The sequence below is a fragment of the Paramormyrops kingsleyae genome, chromosome 3 (genome assembly GCF_048594095.1).
Source record: "Paramormyrops kingsleyae isolate MSU_618 chromosome 3, PKINGS_0.4, whole genome shotgun sequence".
Taxonomy (NCBI): Eukaryota; Metazoa; Chordata; class Actinopteri; order Osteoglossiformes; family Mormyridae; genus Paramormyrops; species Paramormyrops kingsleyae.
Window position 1 is genome coordinate 9,245,311 of NC_132799.1, and position 22,075 is coordinate 9,267,385.

General features: G+C 40.6%; 1 protein-coding gene across 1 annotated transcript in view; it reads left to right on the forward strand.

The window, feature by feature from the left end:
• Positions 1–21,814, forward strand: part of LOC111858390 (inhibitory synaptic factor 2A-like) — a 31,893-nt gene extending 10,079 nt beyond the window's left edge. The window contains exons 2-4 of the mRNA XM_023840144.2: positions 2,053–3,248; positions 8,976–9,047; positions 19,242–21,814. Coding sequence (XP_023695912.1) covers positions 2,059–3,248; positions 8,976–9,047; positions 19,242–19,425 — 1,446 coding nt within the window. The 5' untranslated portion in view covers positions 2,053–2,058 and the 3' untranslated portion in view covers positions 19,426–21,814. The remainder of the gene's footprint in view (positions 1–2,052; positions 3,249–8,975; positions 9,048–19,241) is intronic.
• Positions 21,815–22,075: the final 261 nt, after the last annotated feature.

Here is a 22,075-nt window from a genome sequence, read left to right on the forward strand (position 1 = left end):
ACTCCATTATACAGAATACAGAAACAGATAAGCCATATCAAAGATATATGATTTATGTGTTGCAAAACAATAACTTTTTTTAAGACTATTTCATTACTTTTGAACAAACACAGCCTTAGGTAGGACAGAGGCAGGGTGCTGATTGTTGACACCCTCTGTGTCAGCCGCTGAGGCTTTGGACACTGTTCCATAGCTTATATTTCAGTCACAAGTTTTACAGACAGTAGAAGAGCCATCCGTCATCCTCAGTTATCTGCCTAACTCAGTGACTGCTGGCTTTAATAGTCCTATTCTCACACACAGACAGACACACCCACACAGCCATACACATCTTCAACTACACAGGGATGATTCTTTTTTGTTTACCTAGAATGTTGTCTATCAACTTTTGTGGGATCATTTTTTTCCTCCACTGGCATTTGACACCATTTTCTCTGCTACGTCTGCAGTGAAAAGGGCAGTGATAAACGACAGAAATAAATGATGGCAGTTTGATTAAAGTTAAACAACAGTGTAGGGGTGCTTCGAAATCACAGATCTGGTAGACTTATGGAGGGAATAAATTAAAGATTTCTTGTTTTCAAAATAATGAATTCAGATTTTTTTTTTTTTGGCACGAGCAGTTAGAGTACATTTGATTTATTCATGAATGCTGGAAAAAGACCCTGACTGAGAATCATTTATAAAACGAAAAGGAGGGTAAATCTATCCAGATATCCAAAATTTGCATCATGCAACATATGGTGTACATGCTAGTCTTTTTGCTCAACACGTTTCATAAAGTATTACTGTGGGCTGTATGCAGGAGAGTCTTATTTATTGGCAATTCCAAGTGTAACATTGATTTAATTAATTTGGTTTCTCAGGCAGCATGTTTGGACTGACAGATTTTATTGATAAATCCTTATAATCTTGACGCTTTATTATTTTTTTATTATTTTTTTAAATGGTAGCACGCTCAAGGGAGTTTCTGTAGCATTAATACCAAAATTTGCATAGGAACAGTATGGAAAACAGAAGATTCAAGGTATAGCTTTTCGGGCATTCCATTTGGTGATGTGCAAGGTCTGAGCCACATCACAAGTGACACCCAGGATGTGTACGGGATGCAGGAAGGTAGTTATTTTGCAGGGCACTCACATCCCACCCCCCCGGGAATGCGTGTCTTTGAACGGAAAGCAAGGGTAACCACACATAACCCATGCAAGCACAATGAGAACATGCTGCACATGCTGCACAGGGCTAACCTGACCCTGCAAGTCTGAGATGAGGCCATTACCTGCTGAGTCACCATATTTATCATAATCAAGGTGAGAGGCACAAATATAAGAATTCTCAAATTTAGCGGCTTCTGAATAGTATTTTCTTAATGTAGAGTGTATTTTAGAGTAATAAAAAAATCCATCTCCATTGATCCATCCATTCCATCTCTACCTTCAAGAAGTGCATCAGGACTCCTCTATTCCAGGAATATATCTACTAGCCTGTGCCTGTTCATGTTCCCTGAATGTTCTTAATGTTGCACGTTCTGCTGATTTGAATAGTAGTCTTGTTGGGTTCTTGTTGTTTACCCGCTGCATGTCTTCCTCGAGTGCTGCTTATGCTTGTACCTGGGCTTTCATCAGAAGCTCAGCCTAGCCGCACTTATGCCCAGTCGACTCCCTGACACTCGGATCCATGTCATGTGCTATTTGTCACACTTGTACATCGCTTTGGACGAAAGCATCTGCTAAATGAAATAAATGTGGATCTTGTAAATCTTCTAACTACCTTGGTCAGGGTCACAAAGACGGCATCCTAGGCAGCACAGGGCACAAGGCTAGAGTGCATCCTGGATGACATTCCAGGCTAAGAAAAGCAATTTTTTCAAATTCTTTTCTGTAGAACTTATAAACGTGTAAACCATATATTGAATGTGTTTTCACCGACTCTTGAGCTCTGACACAAAGGTGCTGTTACGTCCAATAAAAACTGACTTAGGCAGGTATCCTTACTGTATACAATCACTGGCAAGTTGTCCGTCGTAAACGCTGTGGGCTTCTCCTATTGCAGGAAAAAATGGTGAGCAAGGAGGCCAGCAAATGCATAGTCACCAACTCCGAGTCGGACTCTGAGGCGGCCCCGTCGTTGTCCCTGGAGATGAAGTACTCCCTGGATGCTAGCAGACATGTACGGAAGAGGAACAAGGCCCTGCAGGTGCGCTTCAAGGACATCTGCGAGGCCCAGAATGAGCAGCGCGAGGCAGCTTGCCAGGCGGCCGGGAAGGGCGGCAGAACTGCCTCCTGCCGGGCTCCGTACCGCAAATACATGACGGTACCGGCGCGGCGCTCCATCCCCAACGTCACCCGGAGCACAGGCGTCCAGACCTCGCCCGACCTCCGGAAGCGCTACCAGACATTCCCCTTCGAGCGTAAGAAGGGCCACACTTTCAAACATGCCGCCACAGTGGAGAGTTTCAAAGGGCACAGCAACGGTTTGGCCGCTACCAGGAAAGTTCCGGAAACCACGGTGGGCTCAGGAGAGGCCATGCAGTCGGTGGGGAGGGGTGTCTATCGGACGCAAGCGCTGCTCCACACGAACAACTGCACGGTGGCAGCGGAGCCATTCTCCACCGCCGACTGTCCGGACGGACCGACGAGCCCGGAATCGGAGGTGAGCTGCCCCGAAGACAAACAGTACTTACCAAATGTTTTGGACTCCAGTACAAATGCAGAGTACCACGTATACGGTCCTGAGACCGGGCACCAGAAAGGATTACATCGGGGAGAGGGGGATCCTTACCCGTCTGCCAAGCGGCAGCTGTTAAACTTTGACGAGGCCCCCGGCGCACCACGTAAAGACCCGGCGGCGGGTGTGACCGGGCCCATCGCATGGAACTCCCTGACGCAGGTGGAGTGCCTGGAGAGCCCGTCTGCGCAGGGCAAGCGCAAAAAGGGACCGCAGCTCAATGGGCTGCAGATGCAGTCGCAAGCCGCGCCCCCCGCCGCCTGTCACGGCACGCAGCTGCGGTGCCATGCGGCCGCGTTCGCTTCCCACGCCCTGCAGGGTGCCGAGGCGGCCAAGGCCCTATCCAGGGCTGCCACGGGAGCGCCCGAGCCGTGCCACCAGATCGTGCCCGTCGCTCAGGACGGGGACCTTAAAGCACAGCTCCAGGTGATGGAGAACCTGATTAGCTCAAGCCAGGAGACCATCAAAGTGCTTCTGGGAGTCATTCAGGAGCTGGAGAAGGGAGAAGCCCACAGGGAGGGGTAAGGAGCCTTCATGTATAATTATCTATTTAATTTAGAGTGTACAGTGATTCATTGCTTTCTACACCTTAGTTCTGTGTATCTGTTAAAGGGCACTGCTCAAGTTTCACCCATAAACAAAACAAATTAAATAATACACATTGTTTACTGGCTGTCACGCCTTGGGAAATGCTCCAACAGAAATGTAGGTCACTCGTTGGTTCTGAATCTAAACCTAATAGGAATACATGTTTATTACAGTGCATTGCTTGCACCCGTATCCAAACACAGCAAGATTAGGGTTTTTCTTCAGCATTTCATTGAGCAGCGTTGGCAGTTTTTTTACTTTACAGTTCTGTTTGATTTAGTGGCATTTAATTCCATTAGTTTGAATCTCAGAAAGTGCTCTTCGTATATCATTGTACATAACGGGCGTTCATTTAACACGAAAACCAGCAACTCTGTCTCCTTGTGAGAGGACCCATGCAAGATTTATGCATGTGCTCAATACAAGTCATGTATTCTAAATGCAGCTGGTAAAGATGAATAGACAGAAGAAGTCTGCATTGCTCGTTCGCCTGCTATTTTATAACAAGTCAACATCCAGTCCTCATTTATATGCGGTAAACACATATTTTGCTTAATTCTTGTAAGGATGAATGAACTCCAATGAAAGACAAATCCAGTGTGTAAAAACCTACATAGGCCACACTAATATTCGTTGATGTTCCATATTGCATGTGACGTCTGTCCTCAAAATGACATTGTACTGTATTGGAAACGGCTTTTCCTTGCTGGTAGCTTCCGACTGACAGATACAAACTATTTTATTGCCATTATTACTTAAGTCAGCCAGTCGAAGCATGACAGCTCTCCTCTAGAAACCACCGTGACATCAAGGAAATGTACAGTGATTCAAAAGGCAGGCCCGAGCTAACAGCACGCGACCGCGCTCCCGAGTAGCGAGTTCAGTGACGCGACGGCGTTCGTGTTCTCCGAATGCTCGATCATCACAATTGCCAGCTCCAGGATACTACTCCTGAGAGTGTGATTTATTAGAAATCCGGCTAGCTGTAAATAAAGGTTGGAAAAGCTCCCGCGGGTGTTGGACTCTCATAAATCCATACGCTCCCCCTGACGCCCAGCAAGGAAGTTGAAACCAAGGGAGGTTAACTATGGAAGACAATTAAAATATTTCCGATGCGTAATTGACATTACATAACAACATGAATTTTTTTCTATGTTGTTCATTATATGTAGCGTATAGCATTCATTTGGATTGTGCAGTTCTGTTTGGCTATGGAAACTCCCCATTACACCTCAACATACATATTAAGAAATGATAATAGGTATATGTAATATTCATGCCTCTGATAAACTCCTAGAAGCTGTGTATTTGGATGCAGATTAGGCACTTATATGTTTCTTCATGGTAAAAGAAATAATAAAAAAAACAACAATAATATAGCTCTAGTTAAAAGTTAATGTATATTATTGTAATTTCCTTCACATTAGCAGTGAAGGTTCTAGACCAGGTTCAAATCTGGATCTCAATTCCAAATCCAGGCCGTGTTTTCAGTTCTCCCAGGAAATTAGTTTAATAATTACTGATTCTGATTGGTCAGAGGCTTCTCATCTGACTGACAGGTAAAGGAAGGCTGGAAAATCAGCAGTGCTTGAGGACCGTGATTTCAATAATAGGGTTCTAGACCATTTCAACTGGGTGGGGGGGGCACACGGAGGCCAGGTGTTCTGCTAGAGGGGTCAGATGCATATGACCTTAATGTCCTCTAAGTATTACTCACAATAGATTGCCAGCATTAAGAAGCAAAAGATCATTTTGAAAACTGATGTTATTTATGCAATGTTTAGCAGTCACATTTTAAAGGTTTTACAAATAAGTAACTCACTCTGATTTCTTGTTTAGACTGTCTTGCTTCCATCAGCCTGATTTTTCTTTCTGTTGTTAACGTTGCTTTTCCCCCAGCCTTCCCCCAGCCACGTTAAGAGTCCGTCAAGAAAATGTCCTTCCGTTTGTATTTTACCTGTTCCCAGCACACAAAATTTTAGGCCACATACATAAATGCAAATAATAGTAATATTAATAATAATAATGCATTTATTTCAGACCCAGTTAGCATTTGTATTTAGGGGGGCCACAGCATGTTGTCATGGGTCATTGCCCCCCACCCCCAACCCCAACCCCAACCCCGCCCCTGCCCCTGCACATCAAAACTCTAAGAAAAAACTAAATAAGAACTTATAATGGAGACAATTATAAAAAGTCAGAAAGCCCCCCAGCTTTTGCAGCTTGGATTATAAACTGCTTTGCACTTCAACCATAAGAATTAAAACCTTCAGGTAGGATCATTTAAATGTCTACCAATTGAATTAAATGCTAAATCTGAAAGCTTTACACTTGGGAGGAATTGGTTCTGTCTCAGAGAGTTAATCTCTTGATATATGTATGTATCATATCAGCTTCCATTTCCTATCATCTCAATCTTCTGCAACGACGGAAATGAGATTCGAGCGCTTCTCGAATGCTAGTGCCCAGATGCTCTCAGCTGTGTCATGTGTGTAATATGGATTTTTCCCTGGCAAACAACTTCCGAAGCTACGGAAGATCTCAGTTAGGTGTCAGAGATAATGAAATTATGAAATGTGTTGACATCTCTACGTTAGTATCATGCGTAGTATGTATTTGCAAGGCAAATTGCAGTAATGGGCAAATTTTAAACACAATCCTGCTGAAGGCATTGCTGACGTACAAAGTAAAAGTGCATGCAAAGCTGAACATGGGCTCTCAGTGACACTGGACTAATGTAGTACAGCCAGTCCTTGTGTTTGTAAAAGAGAGGGAATCTTTATGGCCATTTCCGCTGATTTGGCAAAGCCAACCGCATATTTGTACGTGGGGCGTTGTGACGGCCTGCATTAAACACTGATTAAAGCCGCCCACTGGAGATCAGGAGAGCAAATTACATTAAGCTTTTGGAAGGGCTGATATTACATGCATGCCTGATATCATATAATTCACTGGTAATTCACTGGTACTTGTTGCATGTATGAATAGCCGAATTCTGGGTGCATTGAGTGGCTGTAAGGCAAGCGTTATTTCATTTTCATGCCCATCGCGGGCCTCACACGCTACACATTTCTTATTAAAGGGCTCTGAGAAAGCATCCTGCGTACGGTTGATAAGCATTGGGCCAGCAAGGCCTGCAAAAAAAAGAGAAAAACCTTCCCCCAGACATCTGTGAGAAAGAACCGGATTGTTTATCTCAGCAGGGTCTGGATCACAGTGACTGCATAGTAAGTAATGAACAGTCTGATCTGAAATGACAGAAACATACTGAGTTAATCATTTTCATGCAGGGTGTGAGGTGTGATAATGATCACGTGCATCAGGGGTCCCCCGTTGGCCACAGATTGTCGAAAACGTCTCACTGTTGCCAGTCTCACCGGGCACCAGCAAATCCTGACCTACTGGAAGATTCTAGAAGATTCCCGTTAAAGGATTTTTGATATTGATCCGGTTTTGGGCTGCCGACCAAATCAAGGTGTACAAAGTGGAGCCCAAGACGTTGTCAAGGCCTCCACAATGTAACATATGTGTCGACTCTCCAGAAGAAACCCGAACACAAAGCCTCTGATCTTACATTGATGTCAGGGGAGCGGCTAGAGATTACGGGCCCCATGCAAGCATGTCATATTTGGCACCCATCCCAGATTAACCCAATTATGTTCCAAATTTTCTTCATTGTCCTAACTCCCCCCCCCCCCCCCCTTCTGGGACACCTGATTGGTCGCCCACCCTCGGAAAAATGTCAAACAAATTTCTGCTATTGAAAATGCAAGCATATAAAGTGCAAACTTGCAGATGCTTTATGAAACCCAGGGTTCTCTTAATTGTGAATGGGAGGTAAACCCCACCATGCAATCACGGCTTCTGTAGAAGAAAGTGATTCTTTCCACGAGTATCGATAGGGACACGGGGCATGTTTGGTGCAGGTCACTTCTCAGCTGCCCGAAATAGGGCCTGGGCAGTATCTTAGGCTGGACCATCCGGATTCCAGTGACGGGGGGGGGGGGGGAATTACTGTGCACATTCTGCTGGTTGTAGGTCTAAATAGCTCCAGGTTCATGTCAGTGGTATGATATATTGCAAGTTGATATAATGAAAAATGATGGGGAAGGTACATGGAAGTATACAGTATGCACTGAAAGTTCATTACTGTACATTTTTATTACAGAAGGGAGATAATTATTATTAGTATTATTATTGTTGTTATTTAAATAAGTGCTATATTATGTTGCATGTGTAGGCATACAGTATGCAGGCATCTACATTTCGGGTCATTGTTTTTTCTTTTTGTCCTGATTAGTTTTTATTTTGCAGTGGCATCTAATTACACATGTTTATGTGGGGGTGTGGGGGGGTGTGGTTGGCACGGTATGACAGGCCGGTTTCCTGTCATTGATCCATCGCTGCTCTGTGAGACGCGCGTGACACATGATGGAAGGTGCGGCCATCTCTAATTTCGGGGTGCATCACTATCTGAGAGCACCGCCTCGTGTCCTCGCGCTCGTCCTTCTCCATTTTCATTTTCTGCATGTCGTTAAATGCCTTCCAGCCTCCCTCCGCTAATAATGTAATGTGATCTACAAATTGAATCCTCCTGAGATCCCCTTCACCTCTAATGATACAATCTATCAAAATTATATTTATGGATTTTAATAATGCATGCTTATATACTATATTTAAATGTATACATGTAAACACTGTACATTTAAATTTAATAATTAAACAATCTAGGGTAGCACTCTTGCCGCACATCTCTGGCATTGGCCAATTGCCACTTCGCATGTGTGGATTTATGGCGTTCTGCCCATAATGTGTGGATTTCATCTGTGTTTTTAGGTTTCATCTTCCAGTACACAGATACTGTATGTAGGTAGGCTAATTGGTGCCTCTGTAAAGTGTGACGGCGCATGCCTGTGTGCCTTGCTAAGGACAGGCATCCCATTCAGGGTATACCCCTGCCTGCTACCCTGTGATACTTCAGATATCCCCACGCCCCCATAAGCCTGTCAAGTGCTCGGAGATGGGTGGCTGGATCAAGTCATTTAACTAATAAACGATTTTGCTACGTCCTGTATACTCGTATTGAATTACATCAGTAATTCTGCATTATGTTGCCATTTCAGGATTGTGATAAAGCAAAGATCAAGTATTTGTAATTGTTGCTTAATGACAGGTTTATAGAATTTTCCGTTTTGCTAATATTGAAGATTCAAGGCAACTGAAGAGTAAACTTTCTTGATTGTCCAGAGTGGCCCAGAAGATATTGTTTAGCCTTAAGCTTAGTAAGGTCAGCTAAAGCAAGGTCACTACAAAAGGATAAAAATGTAGGTGACATAATGCATGCAGTGCAATGTTTAGCTATATGCAATACAGTCATGTACACTGTGTTTATATTTAGTGAGGCTTCTTACTATTATCTGGTAGTAAAAATGGTGCAAACAGCAGTAGGCTCAGATCAAACTCCCTAACCAGGAATTTCATTTATTGTGACTTAACTCATAATATAGCATAAATTCCACACACTATAAATGAATGCAGACCGATTTTCCTTTACCACAAAATAAAGAATGACAGAAGAAATGGGAGAATGGGCAAATTGGGAGGGAACAACCAAATGAGTCTTATACTGTAATTATTCATTTACACTCTTATCTTTGCAGTCTCTCCTATCGAACCGGACAGGACACGACCAACTGTGACACGTGTCGAAACAGCGCGTGCATTATTTACAGGTGGGTTTGAACCATTACTTCCTTTTTAATTTTCTTTTTTTATATCCTTCTTGCATTGTATGCAGTTTTATGCAAAGTGACTACTGAAATATCCTTAATTATCATTATAATGTGTCTTAATATGTAGATCAATTATCATTTAATTACACAGCATATGTTTTTATCTACTGTTCATGCACCTTGTTAAAGGGTCTGACCCAGCATTGGTACTGGTAACCTTGTCATGCGTATAGGATAACTATTCCCATAGTCTACCGCTACCAGCTAGTTTGTGTATTCAAGACCCCACAGCAACTAGACTTTGCTCGCTATTACTGTGTCGTCAGTCCTTTTGCCTTCATGCTGACAACTTCACCTTGTGGAAACCCGGGAAACATGTAATAGAAATCTTGCTTGTCCAAGAAAAAGGATCAGACTAACAAGTGTTTATAAGAAGTAGAAATGCGCACATGCCAGTACGTGACAGAGAACAGATGGCAGCCTGTAAGTGTTTTGAGAAGTGAAACAGCACAATAAGCATCGTGCGTGACTCTCCAGCAAAAGAATAATGCCACGTCTCCAAAAATATTGCAGATTATTGGATTAGGAGTGTCAAACGGAGGAGTGTCAGTGATCACTATGAGAGGCTTGAAGCAACATATTGTTCTTTAATAATGCAGCGATTTGTAGAAAATTTGCTTATTTAAAGCTGCACGACCTTGTACGTTTTCCAGAATTACTGAGGGTGTGTGGAAAGGTGCGTTTAGTTCGAAGGCTAATTTTGGTGCCTATGCACCTCTGAAACTATGTGTAATAGGGTTTTCAAAGACAATTTTACAATCATCAAAATGATACTTTGTAAGGAAAAGAAAAATCATTCATACCCATTTTATCTTATTGTTCGAGCACATGCATGTAATTCAATCCGGAATCCCTTTCCAATTATAGGGGAGATGCAAACAACAGTTGACTGATGAAAATGTTAACTTTCCTGCTCTAAACTTGAATGAAAATAAAATGCTGACTACAATGCTTTTGCAAGCATTGTGCATCTCATAAAGTAGTCATTCCAGAGAGAAACTAAACACACAATTGGGTTGTCAATGAAAATGCTGATACAATGTAACGCAGTGCACTTGAGTTTTATTGGGGTACCGGGCAGAGAGAGAGAATATAGTGTAAATAATGCAGCTGGCGAGGTAGCTCTAAAGAGAGGATGCAATATTAAACAATGGGCTGTCGTGAACTTGCCAACAGGAAAGTAGACTTAGTCAAGGTCATATAAACCAAGATTTCTGAAAAACTAGGCCTGTTCAATTCCCCTCTCACGTCGATATACTTACAGTGTGTCGGTAGATTTTCAGATTTTCAGTACCTTCTACTAGTCCAGAGACTCATAAAATTCAGCTCCCAACTGGGCGATTACTCATTACCAACATGAAACCTTGATATTTTGACCTTTGCGTTAGTCTCTAAAGCCTTTATATGATCTTGAGTCCAGAGATTGGATCCATCTTTCCTGAGGAGTGTGGTGGAATGTTGTAGTCATCATGCAACGATTTATGAACTTAAGTCTAGGTGCCACTGAAGTGAAGTGCAAGATGTTTCGTGAAAATTCATGGTGAGCCCGAGAAGATGTCAAACACGGTAGAGCCTTTCCGGGTAAACTTTGTGTCAAATGATGAATATAAAAAATGCATGTAAATGTGGATTCACCCTAATACATATTGTAGGGCTGGGAAGTCTGAGGCACCGCGAGAGCAGCGAATAAGGACAACAAAACACAGACTGACACAAAGGACCACACTCAAGCTCCATAACAGGGAGACAAACATGTTGGGCAAACGCGGGGAGCTTACACGAGGAATGGGAAGGCTCACACACGGTAGGACAATTACACAGTGCTAAAAATGCAGAGGATCAGGTAAGGACTGAATCTAGACACAGGTATGAGTATACGTGACAATCTGGTACATAACACAACAAGTACTGTATTTACACTAACAACAATTACACACTGTGGCTATGTACTGTATAAGCACTTGCAAGCATGCCGGGATATTCAAAGCCCACCGATGCTATTATACATACACATATATATATATATATATCTCCCGTTGTTTTGATTATGTATGGAAGTCTAAATTACTGTACATTTGTCCGAAAATCTGTCAACTGTGTGGTATGATTATTTTAGGCAATGGCAACTTTTTGTTTTCACACTTCATTTTCAAGTTTATCTACCTCAAGGTAAATGAATTCCAGTATCTCCTCTAAAGATATGTGAAGTGTCGACGACTGAAGCTTTCCTTTTTATAACCAAGCATATTAAAAATATGCTGACATAATTAGTGGCAATCCTTTCGAGATTACCAAATGTGCAAATTGCTATGTAAATTTGTGCATAGCTCCATAAATGAGGCATTTAATATCATTAAAATCCACTGCTTCTTCTGAGAAAGTGACATGCCCTTTAGCTAAAGGTCTGAATCAATTCATAGCACACATTGTCATTATCCAAAGAAATACAGACCTCAATCCAGCAAAACACTGAATCATTCATTTTGGTCTTTAATAAGTTGCTGTGGTTTTGAATGGCTTTAAACTGATCCGTTTTAGTAAGAAACCTTGAAGCATACAAGTAAGGTAACTTTCTTTAATCTAATAGTTGGCAGGATGTTATTACAGACAAAGAGTAAATTAAAGTGAAATACCTGCTATCAAACAGTAGCTCAGTACAGAAAGCAAACTGACTCTTTGTGGCACCTAACTCTAATCCCAAAGTATAGTTTTGCACCCTTGAGTCAGATAACATTTTGAGCTACATGATTTTTTCAGTTAAGATGTACTTATTAATCCCAGGGGGAAATATTTGAAGGAAGAGAAGAGCCACAGGCCACCTGGAATTGTGAGTGCAACACAAGGAACTGCTGGGACCAGAACCCAGAACCCCCTGTTTAAGAGACAGGTGCTTAACCACTGCATTTACTCAAATACAAATATGATTTGAACTAATATACAAGCATACTGCAGTGCTACTTGCAAGTGGTGGCTTAATGGTTAGGGAAGTGCACTTGTAATTGAAAGATTGCTGGTTTGAATCTCTGACCAGCAAGGTACCACTGAGGTACCCTGAGCAAGGTACCACCCCCAAGCACTGCTCCCTAGGTGCTGAGCAAGGTACCGCCCCCTGCTACTGTATGTCACATGTGTTAAATGCAGAAGGCACATTTCATTGTTGTGTGCTGTAGTGTGTCAATAATGACCACTGATCATCTAATTCTGAAGGCTTAAAAAATGAGTGCACAGTATCTTGAAACGAGTTTCCAGAGTACACAGACTGTCCTTAAGGAAGACCCCTTAGCTTTATAGGACAGGCCCTTGTTTGTTGTTGTTGCTGATGTTCTCATGACAAACTTATGCACCCAGCAGTGTCAAAAAAAAAAAGAAACCGACATGCACAAATAATTAATGTAATCACATTTTCCTTTTCGCAATGATCTATAATCTGGGAATACTAATGTGATACAGCGCATTTGCCACAGTCTAATTAAAGACCATCATAGCATGAAAGAGGATTTAAATGGATTCAATTTATTTTAAGACTAACGCTTTAAGCTACAATGCTTATTGTTGCTTTGTTAATCTTGAAAATCCTATAATCTAATTATCTCAGACTATGGCAATATGGCCTAATATGTTGATCTAAGTACAAGATATGTGTAAATGATTTGACATATCAGAAGCTTCATTTTACACACACACACACACACACACACTATGATCGACTTGGGGGAAAAAAATTCATGAGTAAGGACCTTTCACCGACACTTTGATGCTCTAGCATTTTCATAATTTTAAGTTATTTTGATGATTTTCACTTATTTTGATATCTGAGTCCATACACGGAATTTTACACAGAGTTAATGGAAAAACAACAGAACCAAAACAGGGGACAAGGAGTAGTGCTACAGCATGTATGTATTAGATGTGTTTCAAGAAGGGCTTCGAATTCTATTTCTGCTAAAATAAGAACTGTTGAGATATTGAGCAATAGATCTCAATTATTTAAATTGGATAAATAGCTAAATCATGTAGTATACAGTATATATGTGCAGTATACTTGTGAATTAGTTGAAAAACATATTTGGATTTGAGTAAACATACTGTGGCAGGAGGAGTAGTTTGCCTAAGTTAGTCATTAGATACTTATGTGAAATGGAAAGGTCCTTTCGGAGTCCAGCCTACTCTCTGCCCACAGCCTGGTACCACAGGGAGTAGTGGCTGGCTCTTAAAGTTGGCGGGGGGCCGAGGGGGCTGGGGGGTTGGTGTATAAGACCGGGGAATCAGCATCTTCTCAGAGCTAACCAAGGAGAGCAGAGATTTTAATGAAGCGCAAGGTTAAAGTGCTTTCAAAGGATGCACCAAGCAGATGACTTACTCTGGGAATTTAACAGGAGGGAACAAATATACAGATTTGTGTGCTGAAAAGGCAGCACACCGAGCTGGCAAATCCCACGACGGTCCCTTGAGTAGATACTGATAAGTTGGGTATTGCAGAGAATAATGAATCTTTCATTAAAAAAAGCTTTTGAGTATCTTCAAAGAGGAGATGATTATCTTTTCAGGATGTCCACAACTTATAATGAGGCAGAGTTGGAAATTGATTTCAGTAGCTACATACATTTCAGATCTGTATTCCCAGGATGAAGGCTTTTGTGTCTGTGTTCAATACTCTTGAACAAATTTAGTGATAACTTTTGTTAAAAGGCCGCACACACACACACGCACACGCACACACACACACACGCACGCGCGCACACGCACACACACACACATACATTTTCCATATCACTTCCCATTGAATTTCATTATGATGGGACAATGGGGGGGGGGGGGGTGGGGGGGGGGGGTGGGTGGAGGGTTTGCTACACTGGACTGTTTCACAAATCCCCATCCATATTCCAACTACCATTCCCGGTCAGGGTCAGGGAAGGGCAACAAGGCAATTTCAGGCAGGTGGGATGCCGGTCCATCACAGGACACACACACACACACACACACACACACGCACATGTAGGGTAAACATATCCTTATGGGGACCGCTCATTCATTTCAATGGGAAAAATGCTAACGCTAACTATGAGAACCTTAACCCCTACCCTGCCCTAACCATAACCATAAGTAACCTAACAAAATGCAAGAGTTTTTGCATTTTTAGTTTTTTCATAGCAGTCACCGATTTTTATAAAATTGAGTTTTATAAATAGACCAGGAAACAGGTCCCCATAAGGGAAAAAAACGGATATTTATCATGTTATGGGGACATTATGTCCCCATAAGGATAGGTAAACCCGCTCACACACACATACACACACACAAAACATACTGAAATTACAGAAAAAAAATGTGTGTCCAGAGTATCCAGAACAATTTTAATTATACAGTTTAATGAACATTCTATCAGTCCTTTAAAAATGTCAGTAAAATGAGTGGTTTTTAGTTATTAGCTGGTTTTCAATTTTCTCGGATCTCTTAGATACAGTATATGTGATATCCAGAAATGTAAATGAACACAAAACACACAAAAAATGTAAAATAATAAATAAATCACCAAAATGCATTTTTAGGCCACATTTCAGCTCATATGTACACATGATTGCTTTAAGCCATGATGACAGCCCATCCTCAGTTGAACTCTTTCCGGAACAGTTCCCTGAAAGCATTCCATGATGCGGGTTGAGATTATCTGGCTACTACACTTACCAGTCGAAACACTTTACACCAACGTGTTACTTCAATTTTTAAAATTCCTTTTTCCTACATGTTAAAATATACATATTATCTTAGGTAGAGTGTTTAGGAAACAAGCAGTTTCTTAGTGGAGGACACTGCGTGCCATTAAAACACTAAAAGGAGGAAGACAGATATAACTAAAATGAACAGAGCTAGCACAGCATAAAAACAGGGTAATGATGTAGGCTTTGATGCACTACAGTTTGAGAAGCCAGCAAAAAAGCATTAAGCCGTATACATCCCAAAACCTATTCTCTTACTAAAATTACATTTCCTCCAGCATTCGGACCATATCAGAGAATGGATACACACATATTATCCATAGACAACTTTAATATCCAAAAAGGTAAATAGTCAAATCCTCCTTGCGTCTTGTAGCATCTCCCAGCAGTAGCCATAGCTTTATTCTGCTTGCTTATGTCTGTCAGATAACATATAAATCTCATTAAACAGTGAAGCCAAACTCTTCATTAATCTTCAATATTGAAACAGCTTTGTTGGGGCAGTTAAATAAAGCAGCACATTTGCAATAATGAATGGGGAATTCTGACTTTCTCTCCCTCTAACCAATAACCCAGACATATTGAAAGATGCTTGGCATCTTATGGGAGCAGGTAATCCAATACAGGGCAGAAAGAATTAGTTATAATGATTAAGAATGAGTGGACTAATTACTATGAGCTGAGTGCACAGATTACTGATCACTGTATTTGCTTCCAGTCAGTTCTACGCAGATCAATTTCTAGAGCTGGCTGCAGTCCCAGAGATTTTTTTTTTGATGGCAAATATATCTAGGAGCCCATCTTTGGTAGTGAAAACAACGTCTTATGTTTAATCTGCCATAAAATATACAGTACATGCTTCGTTCTCTGATGCCCAGTGTCTTTTTCTAAACTAGATCATAGTTTTGAAATTATAAATTGCAGTTTATACCTTTGAGCAATGAAAGTTTAACATATTGCTGAAGGGCATGAACGCAATCACCCCATCTGGGATATAAGCAACCAAGCTTCTCTTCAGAAGTCACTGTTCTTTTAAACAGGCATCAGCTTTGCCTTTACAACTGAAGTAGAAATGAAAGTTAATCTTTATATATGGAAATGCAGCATTTGGCAATGGTGCATACACTGAACTGAATGTTTTGTTAGCGTTGAAGAGTCGTGGGCATGTGCAGAGTGTATAAAATGGAGAGTTCAGGGCTTGAATTCAAAGTAGACAAATTACGTTTTTACTAATTTTCAGAGAAGAGTATTGACTTACTTGTGTGTGTGTGTGTGTGTGTGTGTGTACACTGCACACGGACACTCATGTTTGTGTATATATGTGTTTGTATATGCATGTGTATGTCTGTGTGTGTGTGTGCAGTATAACTCACTGCAAACCATTCGAGCATATAATTGAGCTGTACCTGAGGTCAATTATACATAATACCAACACAGACTATCCAGTGTGCAACATAAATATAGTAATTTCCTGCTGTCAGTCATAACAGATTTCCAGCAAGGCATGTCACCGCTGTTATGCATGGGACCATGACGCAGCCAGCGGTGTTTGCTGTAATGCATCGATCGCATTATGTGATGCTGCAAAGGAGGCAATGCATTTGCCGCATTCATTGAACGCTACGTTAGATGTCAGAGTGTAGAGTATAAAGCAGAACAAAGCAGACCAGTCGTAGCTTCAGCTGGTAAACAAAAATAAATTAACAAACAAATTTCCTTTGCAGATGTAGGCCCGCAGTGGCTCAGTGGGCTGCTAGTTCTTGACCACTGGGGTTGTAGGTTTGAATCTCTCTCTGTTCCTTGTTTATGGAGCTCGCATCGTCCATCGCGCCATGATATTTAGCATTAAAGCTACTCACATTTGGAAAATATGTACATTTTCTACATGAGCAGTATGCACATCTTCCCCATTGTCCCTGTGTTGCACCTGCCCAAAGATGCATGAATATTGACATTTTCTTTAACACACTCAGTCACTAACAACTTAATTACATGCCACAGCCCAAAAGATTAATACCTTAATAACTACCTGCTCATTCTGACAGGCCTTTTTGCAAAGACCTCAGTGCTGAGCATCTGTTTCATGTTTACTTGTTTTGCATTATCATTATTTATACAGCTCTTGAAGATCAACCAAGGTGGAATCCATGTAATTGAATAATTCCATACATAATTTTCCATACAGATGAACAGCTTGGAGAGATTAAGAATAACAAAATAACAAATTGTTAATTAATGCCCTCATCTCGCAGCTTACTTCAGGGAAGTCCAACCTCTGAATTCCTATACTCTGCAAAAAAATCTTGAAGTGCTGTTTCAAAATATTTTAGAGACAAAAAGCCCATTTTATCCTCATCTACGAATTAAGAGAATCGGTGAACTTCCGCAGTGCAATTTCTGTGTCTGGCCCTCGGGTCTGTATAGAGTTCATTTGAGATATGGCTGCTTTCCCCCAAGGGAGTGATACGTAAAATGCATTTGGTCATTTTGCCCAATAGTCTACTTCTGAAATAACACAAAGTGAGAGTGGGTGTGAATTTTAAACAGGTTGTGTTCCATTTAGCTGACAGAACATGTTTCCCAGGTTAAAGACGGGTCTTGGCTGGCAAATATGCTTTTCAAGGCTACAGCTTTGAAGTAGTCGGCAAAGTTAAAGTAATATTGTAAAGTTTCAATCTTAATTGAATTACAACACCACCACAATATGCAATTAAACAAAGGCATAATGGTTACAAAATAACAAAGAAAGAACAGAAATGGCTCACTATAATTTCCACACTTCAGTGAAAGGGCCACATTTATCTAATGAATATCTGCACTGATTTGGTGCTAATGAAAGAAATTTCTTTTACTGCACTACATATTAGTATAATCATGATTTTAAAAAATTGTGGGGGGATGCAATAAAATAATTAATCCAACTCCATATGATGACCAACACTAAACCCTGTTTATCATGTAAATGCTGTGAATTAAACTTTTGAGCATTATTCTAATTTAATTAATTTATTTAGCTATTGACCAGCACTTCCTGGTTTCTTCAAGAGATTAATTCTTGGCAGTGACTCTGTTACTCTGTGTTTAACACTGCACTAGGCAAGAATCAGCTAGATGAATTGTTATGGAGGGACTATGACAGATATGCAGGACGGCGTAGATGTATTTTCCCGTACATCCATGCACAACCTAGAGCTCACCAAGGAGAGCAGAGATTTTAATGAAGCGCAAGGTTAGAGTGCTTTCAAAGGATGCACCAAGCAGATGACTTACTCTGGGATCACAGATTCTTATGGCTTCTCTGTCAGCAAGGTAAAATAGTTCATTACTAGTATACTAGCATTTGATGATATATAATTAAAAACTAGAAGAGGTTCTCCCTGTAATCCCATCGTTTGTTCAGCAAGTACTTCTATCCAAAACAAAGTACAATTGAGAAAGCAGTCAGTTATTACTGACCCAATACCAGTAGCAATTGGGGTTACAGGTACTCCGCAAGGTCCCAATGGGGACATCACTCTTGCAGCCCAGGGATTTGAACCAGCAACCTCCCGATCAGAGACATAAAGTTGCAACCCCCAGCACCACATACCATCCCAAGCAAACTGCACTTGAACGTGGATGATTTGGCGGGCATTCTACTGGCTCATGTGCCACTTAAATTAAATTCAACACCCCAGGCCAGATTAATCGTATCTTGGAATCGCACACATTTATTTGATGTTTCCTTGTAAGACCTGAATCGAGTCATTTTGATTGAACGTTCCCAAGGCAACAGCTGCAGCACAAGGTACTGAACCGGCACCAAATGTGATGAAATCAAAGATTTCCCGACCAGATAATTTATTCAAGTAATTGTGAAGAAAAACATTCTGGAGAATTTAATTGTGCAAGCAAGCAGAAACGCTTCATGCTGTTTGGATGATGGTTGTTTACAGCAGACCGATGCATTAATTGCTGTTAAGTTTTCTGTTTCTTTGTAATAAAACTCCCATACAGTCCCATAAAAAGTTGTCTGGTAAGGTGTTTTTTTCATAATAATAAGGGAATGACTGGTTGAATAAAATCTGCAATATAGCAATTTTGCTTTGCCTCCAGATGTATGACATAAGCCTAATTTTACTGATAGTCCATGGAGTAAGTTTACATATCGTGACAGATATCTCCACTGCTGAGAATGTTACGTTTTCTTTCCATGGAGTCATAAATCGAGTTTAAATATTAATCTACTTCCCAATTTAATTACTTGGCTCTGTGAGCACAGCACTCAACCTTAAAATATAAGATATGGGTTGCAGAAGATGGAAAAGGAGAAGCCTCTGGGTTGTATCTCGTGACAAACCGCACACGCAGGCCGGAGGGGATCGTTGCCGGGTCGCCGTCTCGCGCATTTCACTGAACGTGCCCATTGTCGTTGCAGCGTCGAGCTGGACTTCAAGCAACAGGAGGACAAGCTGCAGCCTCTGATGAAGAGGCTCTGTCCAATGGACGACACACAGCTCCCATCTCTGCCTTACTCCCACGAAGCCTTCACCTCCACGCCCAAACGCAAGTCTAAAACAGAGTCCAAGAAGCATGCCCGCTGGAAACTCTGGTTCCTTTGAAAGCCTGCTTTCTTGATTGTTCCGTCTGCAGTTTTGGTTCTGAAATAAACAAGCCCAGTCGGTTTTAAAATTTTATTTTTTTACTCAAAGAAAGGATATCAGTTGTCCCTTCTTACCCTGGATATTGACACCAAACAGTGCTGAACTAGAAAAAACGTTGTTTATCTTTGCTTAAAAACAAGTGAAGAACTCACGGAGTCTTCTATTTTTATCGCATTCACCTAAAAAAAAATGGATTCGCACTTGTGATTAATTTGCAGAAGCATGGCGTGAAATTTCACCATGCACAACTTATTTGCAGATCGGCAAGGTGAGAACCAAATTGGATTAACGTTCATCCATCTATTTATTTATTCATTTCAGACAGAAGTCTTTCAGAGTGAATTTTTTTGTTGTTTTTGAAAAATGTCACGGTGGTCATGATTTATTTACGAGTTTGCTGCCATTGTTTTGCATTTCATTATCCTGGGTTCATCTACACATGGGCAGTACGCTAAGCACGAGGGAACCACAGACTTTTCAGGCAAAGCCTTGGTTTTTGTTCAAAACCTCCCCAACAGCACATGAAAACATCACGGCGAAGCACAACTTACCTTCTACGGAGGTCAAATGGACGGATGTTTCCATAAGGGAATGCAGTGTGCACAAGACATGCAGATACATATGTTCACATGCGTTAACACACTGAGAGAGAGAGAGAGAGAGAGAGAGAGAGATGTTTTTCTCTGGCAAACTGTTTTTCTGGAAACTGTTGTTTCTGGGATTTTTTCCCCAATTTTCTCTGAGGACAAACTACATTTCTGGTGGCTTCATGGACAGAAACAAACCAAAAGAAGCCCACAGTGAAAATGTCATTCATACTTTGAAGAATAAAAATCTTCACATACCTTGAATTTGCAGTCATTCACTGAAAAAAATAAGAAAAAATTGCGACTATTTTTATATAATACTTAGGTTAGGCATCTCAGTGTATTTTCTGAACAATAAAAGTATATAAAATAGGAATATGTTAGCAAACGTCAAACTTAATTTTTTTTTTTTGCTTTATTAGACTCTGGTAATAAAAAAAAGATTTGTGAACTGTATTTTATTAAGGTTTACGACCTCTTGAATTTAACTGGAATTTGCAAACAAGTTTAAAACAAATATTTAAGCTTTATTATGACACTTCTTGTTTTTAAATAATCAATGAAACTTTCTGTCAAATGACAAGCCGACCCATTTACCTCTAACAGGAAAATGCACTGAACTGATGCCTATTGCTTTGGTCAGCTTGTCACATATACTGGTGATCTGTTGTCATTTTCTCTCACTGTCCAGACAAATCAAATTTGAATCAGCTGTTATTGTATTACTAAATGATGTAATCTGAGAAAGACCCTCAAAAGATTTTTATAGCATCATAGTGGAAGGGCCATGATGCATCGTTTATTGTTAAATTCAACTGGTTTCGCATTTAAGTACATCAATCTTAAAGTAAGATTAACGATAGTGATATTCCTGTTACAGTACCAAACAGGTGACATGATTAATCTGATTTTAATCTCTTTTTATGGTTAGATAACAAACAACCATTTGATGCAGTCATTTATTTTTACACTCAGCTACTCTGATTAAATATTTTTTTACAATAAATACTTCCAGCCAGAAATTCTATGTCCAGTGGCCATTTTATTAGGTACACCTGCATGTTAATGCAAACAGCCAGTCATATGACTGTGACTGAATACATACAGGAAGCAGACAGGGTCAAGAGGTTCAGTTATGGTTCTAGGTTCTCAGAAACTGCCACCTTCCTGGGATTTTTACACCCTACAGTGTCTGGGGATTACAGAGAGTGGCCTGGTGAAGCAAAAGCCTCCTGTCACCGGCATTTCTGTGGCTGAAAACAACCTTGTTTGTGAGAGAGATCAGAGCAGAACGGCCAGACTTGTTAAAGCTAACAGAAAAGCCACGAGTACTGTGCAGAGTGGCTTCTCTGAACATAAAACTCATCTACTCTTGTAGTGGTTCTGGAGGCAAAAGTGGGTCCTAGCCAGAAATAGTTGGATGTACCTAATAAAGTGGCCACTGAGGGTATATGCTGTGGAAAATCTAACAGGGCTACCAAAAGAGCAAAGACTGCTCATGTTTTAACATGAAACATCTTCAGAACTTCAGAGGTTCATGGATTTTTTCATTTTTGGTTTTATATTTTTTTGATTTTGAGAAACTCCGTAAAGAGCCCTGCTGGGTAATGGGTCAGTAACTCAGTTTTCACACTAATCCTATGCTTTTGGCTGTTCCTTCACTCTACACACCAATACAATTGTACATGAAGGGTTCTGTAATACTTGTACTGTAGCAAAGAGAGACGTGTATCTGTAACAGGAAGTGCAATTGATTTAATATGTGCAATATGTTTTATACGGTTTTTAATTGAATTAAAGCATTTATGATATAAAACAAACTGAAGAATGGTTTGCAGTTATTTTTAAAGGGTTTCAACTATGTGAAATAACAAAATAATATAACATATTTAATATGAAACAGTTATGAAACAAGGATGTCTGTAAAAAAAGTGTTTAAAATCCATGTAAACATGGTTTGTGGTGTAAATCGCCACATCCAAACACTGATGATTCTTTTCTCACTAGAACTATTTGAAAAC